This window comes from Besnoitia besnoiti, chromosome VI (genome assembly GCF_002563875.1).
Source record: "Besnoitia besnoiti strain Bb-Ger1 chromosome VI, whole genome shotgun sequence".
Taxonomy (NCBI): domain Eukaryota; phylum Apicomplexa; class Conoidasida; order Eucoccidiorida; family Sarcocystidae; genus Besnoitia; species Besnoitia besnoiti.
This window is the reverse complement of record NC_042361.1, coordinates 273,104-281,160: the sequence shown is the minus strand read 5'-3', so window position 1 is coordinate 281,160 and position 8,057 is coordinate 273,104. Positions and strand designations below refer to the sequence as shown.

Here is an 8,057-nt window from a genome sequence, read left to right as displayed (position 1 = left end):
GAAGGGGGAAAACAAAAGTTGGCTGAGGCCAGAAAAGGAGTGGAACAGGCTGGACACAAGGAAAGCCGAAGAAGGCAGAGGAAACAAAGCGATGGCGACCAACGGGGAGCATACCGTATCCATGTGACCTTTCGAAAGCCATCCTCTTATACCGGCTTGGAATGGAGACTGAAATTTTCTCAAGAAAGACGGAACACCGTGTGCTGCTCTCTGCGCTCCCGCGCGAGAGCTGCCTGATGCATTGACTTCCACAACACTCGGACCTGGGACGAAACGCCTCTCTCCTTTCACTGGGGTGCGCGTTTTGCGCAGCTCTCCAAGTTCTGTTTCGCGCTAGGATCCATCCCATCCTCGCTCTGCTGTGCGCAGGAGTCCCTGTTGAAGACTTCTTTTCCTCTTGCTTTCTGAGAGACCAACAAAGGCTGCTATGCTATACACTTTATACCTCGTCTTTTTCGAAAAATTCCTTTCACAAGCGGTAGGGCGAGAGGCCTGCCTAGCTGCTTCTCTTCCGCTTGTTTTCGTGCGACAGCGTAACGCCAGCCTCATCAGTCGCTGCTTCCTGCTTTCACCAGGTAGTCGACTCTCTGCCTGCGTCTTTCTGCCTGCGTCAAAGCTCGCGTTGTGCGTTCGCTATCTATCACTCTTTCTGTGGAGTCAGCTAGTTTGGCGCCCCTTAGCTTCTCTTGGGTTTTGCATCTCTTCTCTCTCATCTGACTCCTCATGCGTCTTCTTCGAAAAGCCCTTTGATGCTATCTCTTGCCGGGAAAACTCTCCGGTGGATTTCGTGTGCGCTCGCCCTCGGTCAGGGTTCCTTCGCTTGCGTCGGGGTTCCCCCAGCCCTCCTGGCTGCCTTATTCGTTCCCTCAGCCCTCCACGCGGTTGTTCGCCTCCGCTTGCCCTTCATACGTCTCTGGGCGCCTCGCCACTTCCACACTTACATATACACACAAACACACTATCCATACATATTCAAATATATGGATATGTTTGCAAATGTATTTATATATATCAATTTGTATATATGTAAATGGTATGTGCATGCATGCCCCCAGCCAGGGGTGCTCAGGCTTTCTTGTCTCTGGGAAATTCGCTTTTTTTTCAGATTTTTCCCGGCTTCCTCGCGCCTCGCGTCGCCTCGTCCCTGTCGTCGCCGAGGGCGCCCTGCCAATCCGCGGCGTGGCCGCAGGAGTTCGTTCCATCTGGGCGAGTCACGCAGGGGAAGGGCCGCCCATCCCGGTCAACGAGCGACGGTGCCATCCGCAGGTGCATCACGCACATGTCACCTTCCAAGAAGAAGCCCTACGCACAGAAAAGCATCATCCAGAGGCAAAAAACACACGCAGCAGGCCGCGGCTCTACACACAACAGCAGATACACTCATAAACGTTTACATACCCATCACGCTGCTGGCGCTGTGTACGTATATACATACACACATACATTCATACAGATAGATGTACATATATATATTTGGGGATGCAGGTGCAGTCAACTGCGGATATGTTCAGGCAGGAATAGGCTTGTGAATCTGTTTGAGATTCTTCGAGAACCGAGAGATGTGGCTCGGTGCGACGAGACGCAGGCGCTTTCCCGATGCGCTTAAGAAGGAAGACACGTTCGCCGCACCAAGCACTCTGAGGCCCTCAACCGCACGCAGTGCATTTCTACCGGTCAGTGTACTGCACTGTATATATGCGTGTCTGAGAAAACGTCACGCTGCATCCTCCGCGTCCCGCGGGGCGTCTTTTCGGCGGTTCGCTCGTCTGTGTATGCTTCTCTCGCGGTTTTGTCTTTCGTTCTCAAGGTGTATCGAATTCCTTCTTTCGCCCTCAGTTCTGCGCGTTGGGCCGCGCGGGTGCTGCTGCTTTACTGGGGCGTCGGGTCTCACCGCGTCGCAGAGAAGCGTGGAAGGCACAGCCTTGTCGGCGACGCACACCCACTCCTTGGTTTTTTTGTCTTTTTCTCGGCCGAAGCCTACGGGGCAGACGAACTGGACGTTCGCGTACTCGAGGCGCTCACAGAATCCGGCACGCACCGGCGGTCCCACGACCGGCCCCAAGGGCGAAGGACTGTCGCCCCCCTTCTTGGAGCCCAAGTGCGGCGGGACGATCTCCCTCGCGCTCTGCGCTGGCAGCTCGCTCTCAGGCAGCCGGTAGCCCGTGGGACACGTCCAGCCGGGACTCTCGTGAACTGCCCGCACGCACTGACCCGTGGCAGACTGACGCTCAAAGCCCTCCGCGCAGAGGGCCGTCGGCGGCGACAGCGTCGTCCTCACGCAGTGCGCCGCCTCCCCCGCCGCCGCAGCGGAGCCCGCAGGCGGAACGACCGCGGTCGCTGGCGACGCAGCGGTCGGCGGCGAGCCGTCGTTGGGGCAGAGAAGGCTGCTAGGCGCCACTTCAAGCTGCGAAGAAGCACGCCAAACCCAGTCGCGCACGCACATGAGGCCAAGGAGGTGCGTGGACGGCACGCCGGAGACAGGACAGCCCACCAAAAAGCCCACGAAGCGAGGCGAGCGGGGGAACCGCTAGGGGGGCTGCGGGGGCCGCAGACGGCGCGGGAGACGCCCCAGCGCCCGGCGCCAACACAAACAGTCACAGCCGCGCTTACGACAAAGCGATATGCATATGCAGCTGTAGATGAAGTGGGCGAGCAATAGAGAAAGGACGAAAAGGACTCCTGAGGTCAAAGGTTAACGGGTCGTTCCTCGTTACCCCAGCAGAAAACCAGTAGGTTTCCTCTTGCACCCAGCGCGTAGGCTGAAGCATGTTTTCGATCTTACCTGGTCGCACCGGGGCGTGCTGAATGCTTCGCTGATGAGCTTCCCCGAGGGACATCTCAGCGCGGGTTGTTTCGTGTGGATTTCGACGCAGTCGTCTCCGCCTGCAGCTTCTGCGCCCTCCGCGAACGCTTTGCTGGCCTCAAGTTTCCCGCCGAAGGCCTTTCCGCCGCTTTTGCCGAGTCCCGAGAAGTCGCGAGCGTGGCGCCCGGGGCACGCCGCCGGCATGCGCCTCGGCGCCACGACGAGGCGGTGGCGACAGACCAGGCCGCTCTCCGCGTTCTCTTCGCGCGATAGAAGCGAAGGCGCCAAAAGCCTCTTCACAGAGTCGCCTTCCTTGAAGCGCCCGGTCTGCGGCGATGCGAGCGGAAACACGTTCTGCACTAATGCAATCGACGCTGACGCAAGCCGCCGCGATGAGGCGGGGGACGCGGGAGGGCGAGCGGCGACTTCCACGGCAGCCTCAAGACCCTGTTCCGTGAGCGCCTGTCGGCGAGCGCGCTCCTGCTTCCCTCTGCGCGCGTCAGTCGGATGAGAGGGCGCCGTTCGTCCCTTCGCCTCTTTCGTTCGCGAGGCCGTCGCCTGCTCCTGGAGCCGTCGCCCTGAGTCGGGCTCCAGTCGCGCGAAGTGGCCCAAGCCGGCAGCGTCGCCAGCTGGTGCACGCTCCCCTTCGGCGCTTCCCGCGCCTCGGGTTGCGGATTTGGCGAGGTGGCGGCCTCGTCGCCGCCCAGCATCCGCCGCGGTTACTGTATTCTCCCTCTTCGGGATGTCGTCTAGCGTCTTCCCGCTTCTTTGCGTGTCCGTGCCCAAGCCGTTCTCAGTGGCCTCCTCCGCTCGCTTGCTCTCCGCCGCGTCTCGCGCTCCGGGTCTGTCACTTTTGTCTCGGTCGTCGCGCCTGTCGCCTTTGTCACGGTCCCTGTCATCTTGGGCGTCGCGGCGGTCGTCGAGGTGCGGCGGCGCGACTCGAGAGCCTGAGGCGCCCAGAGGCGAGCGACGCAGCTGAAGCATCTTGACGCGACCGGGCGACGGCGCGTGGCTCGCGCCGCCTCCGCCTTCAGAGATCAAAGCCGCAAATGGCGAAGCTGCGGCGGAGGGCGCGAGAGATGACTCCTCGACGGAGAGTTCCTTCTGGTGCAAGGGGGGCTGCTCCTGCGGCCGGTGGCTGTCCCCCTCCTCTTGGAGCGAGGCGAACACAAAGGGCGGCGCGTCTGCCTCTTGAGAGAAGGCGGGAAACCCGCCGGAGTAGCCTTCGCCGGTTTCTCCGGACAGGAAAGGCGATGAGCCGAAGGCCTTGTCCTGCACAGGTGAAACGCGTGACGCCGAAGATTCTACGCCGAGGTCTTCTGAGGGAACCCTCGCGTCGAGGAGGGAAACCAACTCGCCTACTTCACAGCCGAGTTCAGGCGGTCGCACCTCGACGGTGGCGCAGTCCGACGAAATCACAGTCTCCTGTTCAGGCGCCTCTTCATTGTCGCCCAGAACCCGCGCGCGCACTGCGGATCTTCGCTCGTGGAGAGCGTCGGTCTTCTGCATGCTTCGCAGCCCTGCGTCCCACTTCCCTGCGCTCCCGAAGGACGCAGCAGGCGATGAACCTGCAGAGACCTCTTCTTCGTCCTCCTCCTCGCTGTCTCGCTCGCCGCCCAGTCTCCACCTTCGGGCGCCTCTCGCGCCCGCTCCTTTGGCTGGCGGAGAATGCACGCCGCGGATCTCGCCTGCGGCCTCGGCGTCGCCATCTGGACAGAGGTAAGTCGGCTCTTCTTCGAGCGTGCACTTCCCGGTTTCGCGGATGAACTTCCATCCTTCGCGGCAGACCGGAATAGCCTGGTGCGCCATCACGCGCCGGCACATGCCGTCCCAGCGGTTGTAGACGAACCCGGGCGCGCAGCGCGGGACAGGCGCGGCGGCGGTGTCTCGCACGCAGGCGTCCTTCTCGAGAACGAAGCTCTCGTCTGGGCACACAGAGACTGGTGGCGGTTTCCGCGTCGCGACGCACGACATGAGGCCGCTCTCGGGCTCAGCCGCCAAGTCCCAGCCCTCCTCGCAGAAGGGAATGGGGTCCACGACTGAGAGCCGCTCGCAGAGCGCCTGCGGTCCCGGAAAAGCAGACATCGCACGCCACGGCGTTTAGAAAGTCCATAGACGGCTGAGAAGGAAGCTGCGGGTAGCCACGGCGCTCGAGTCTTTGGCGAACGAACACGCTGGGAACACAGACTCGGGGCGACGCAGCGAGGGCTTGGAATGGCTGCCGCCTCTCACAAGGGCAGCTCTCCAGTCAGCGGCGACTGGGCGAGCTGGCCACGGTGATCGGCGCTGGCAGCATTGTGCGTGGAAAGCGTGGGCGGTGTAATTTGAGTGAACGGACTGCGGTGGAAGCGCCCGACACACCCCATGGCGGTTGATGCTGCGAAGGACTGCCAGTGCCTCGGGTCGTTCTCATCTCTCTTACATATCGCAGCCGCGGCACGGTGGCGGTGAACGCCTCGCAGCGCTGCTCACCGTCGTTTCACTCGGCGAAAAGCCCGCAGGGCAGACGGCGACCGGCTCCTCCGCAGTTCGCACGACGCAGAGGCCGCCCTCCTCGAGAAGGCCTTCTCGGCAGGTGAGGAGCGGAGGCTGCTCGACGAGCTTGACGCAGTCCGACTCCGGCCCCCGCTGAAACAACTGAAATCCCGGCGTGGGACAGAAGGGCACGGCCTGGAGCAGGTCCCGCCGCAGGCAGCCCTTTTCGTAAGGCTGGTATCCTGACGGGCGCCGCAGAATCCACACAGAGCTCAGCCCAAGGAGATGAAACGCAGAACAACTGGTCTGCATGAGGGTGGGGGGGACGGAGGGTGGGGGACGCGGGAAAGTCATACGCGACACAGGGATCGAGAAAGAGGCACTCCCCGATACGTTTCTTCGAAACTCCTCTGTTGAGGAATATTCGTGGAGCGGGAGCGACGAGCGGTGGCTACAAGGCACTCCATTTTCGCCTCTGAAGTCCGTAACCCTTCTCAATCACGTGTAATGTACAGACAAGCGAAGATATACAAATATCTGTGTGCATTGAGGGTGTGCAGTGGGCGCTGAGGCGCTGGAAGAGGGCGCGTTAGAGTTCAGTTTGATCTTGCGGTTGGGCACTCAGGCGTATCTCGGCTGTGCACTTTTCAGTCGAGCGTGCCTGCGTGGAATCTGGTGTGTCCGCAAGCGTGCGCCGTTGCACACGGGGGAGACATCAACGTCATGCAGGCAGGCTGACCGATACACGGATACTCGTGCATGCCCGTGTCGAGAGTGAGAGGATCGTTCAAGGCGCCAACGTCGCGAGATACACAGTGCGCTTCAAGCACTTTAGAACGCTTATACCTGTGTAGTGCCTTGAGACGTTTCAGCAGCATTTCGGTCTAGAGAAAACGACGCCGACCGCGGGACGAATAAGCTCACCAGCCGGGCAGGTCCTCTCGGCGGGAATGCTGTCGACCGAGATGCATCTTCCGTCTTCATTCATGTAGGAACCGTAAGGACAGGAGGGCTGCGAGAAGCACCCAGCGAAAGCGTTTGTCCTCCCCCAACCGAGACCACAATTGTAACTGGGGTGAATTCCGAATAACACGAAATCTCTCCTTATCGGCATCAGCCATAAGAGCGGCGCGCAACATCGCCACGTGTCGAGCAGACAGACCTAGGCTTGTCGAGTAACAAGTGAACCGAACCCAGGCGAACTCGCGGCTGTTCTGGGATATTTGTATATTTGTGTACGCACACAGGTACTTTTCATATATGCATCTACGGACAAAGGTATGGCACTTCTGTTGCAGTCTCAACATGTCGTTATGTAGTACGTGCGTGTATGTGAATATCCTTTTATACTTGGTACACTCCAGGGATTCAAAGCACGAGTCCCGCATTCCCAGGAATGTGCTTGCCTGGTCGCTTCATTTCACGCCTAAACGCATCTCACTTTCGCTGCAGGAGTTCGATCCTGCAATGAAATCGAAGGGTGTTTCGTCCGAATGAATGTGCGGCGGGAGAATCACTGCCCATGCATTACATCCGGTGAGATTGAGTAGATATTCTCGTTGACAACGTGCAAATGCACGCAGCTCACCATAAACTCAAATATGGATTTGTCTACATATACGCGACACGCTAATGCGTAAACTACACAAAGAGGCATAGAAAGCAAGTGTGGCACGTAGCCCGCGTTGTCGGCGGCAGGTGTTTAGCGTATGCACGGATCTGTGGATGACGACTCACCATTGGCTGTCGGAGAACTTTTTTCTGGCACTGGTTGAAGACGAGGTCGTAGTCAGGGGGGCACTGAAAGCTCACGTTTCCGAATATAGGGTCCGGGAAAGCAATTGTCTTGGCCACTTCGACCGTGGGCGCAGGCACCGCCAGTCTCTCAACTGGCTTCTTTGTCTTTTTTCCTCCGGCCGTGCTCGAGCCCACGCTCTCGCCCGCAGGTGCAGCTGACGTTGCAGAAGCGAAGAGAAAGAAAGGCGTGGAGAACGAGAAGGCGCGTGAGAGGGAGGGTAAACCCCGCCAAGGCAGCGAAGCGCAGGCATCCGCCCCCAACTCTTGAGGCGTCGTAAAAGAAGACAGATGCCATGGGCAGCCGCTGGCTTCCCCAGCGACTGGCACGTGAATGCGACCAGAGAAGAGACGAGCTACGGATTGAAAGGAGACTTTTTCGTGAACAGCTTCCCTCTCGAGAGCGAAAGAGCGTATAGAGCGTTCGCCTCCGTGAACCTTCCAGAGGCGAAGGGGACGAGAAGAAAGGAAAAAAAGAAGAATACACAACAGAAGAAGAACGAGCGAAAAAAGGGAAAGTCGGAGAGATGGACGCGGTCTGCGGCCGTGTGGAACACGAACTGAAACCGGTTCGAGCGGCGTTGACCTCCCTCTTGAGCTTAAAGAAGATGTGAGCGCATCTGCAGGCGAAACAGAAACCAGTGAAGACATGCACGATGTGTGTTTTAAGGAAAACGCTTTCTGGGGAAGCACAGTTGACTTCATCTGATGCCTTGCACCGCAATGATTCACGAAGCCAGCAAGCGCGGAAGTCCTCGGGATCTGGCGAGGCTCATGAGTCTTTGTGTCGTAGTCCGACCAGCAGGCTGTGGCGGAAGGGAAGCACCTCGGGCGCCCACCTGCCATCTTCGCTCTCCATTCGTGAAGCCCTTCACGCACGGACAGGGTTTCAGACGGGTGTGAAGGCCCGGCTGCCTCGAGAACGTTGCTGAAATGAGCGAAGAAAACGTCTTTCGTACGGGCAGCCCCAGCCCACAGTGAGCCA

The 8,057-nt window shown here is 59.5% G+C and overlaps 1 protein-coding gene across 1 annotated transcript; it reads right to left on the bottom strand.

The window, feature by feature from the left end:
• Positions 1 to 1,101: 1,101 nt before the first annotated feature.
• Positions 1,102 to 7,777, bottom strand: BESB_064760 (uncharacterized protein; the record flags this gene model as incomplete). The annotated part of the gene is made up of 6 exons (XM_029364871.1): positions 1,102 to 1,302; positions 1,892 to 2,404; positions 2,783 to 4,864; positions 5,276 to 5,520; positions 6,203 to 6,290; positions 7,016 to 7,777. The coding sequence occupies 6 exons, from the start codon at positions 7,775 to 7,777 to the stop codon at positions 1,102 to 1,104; spliced, it is 3,891 nt and encodes a 1,296-aa protein (XP_029218454.1).
• Between the last annotated feature and the right edge of the window lie 280 nt (positions 7,778 to 8,057).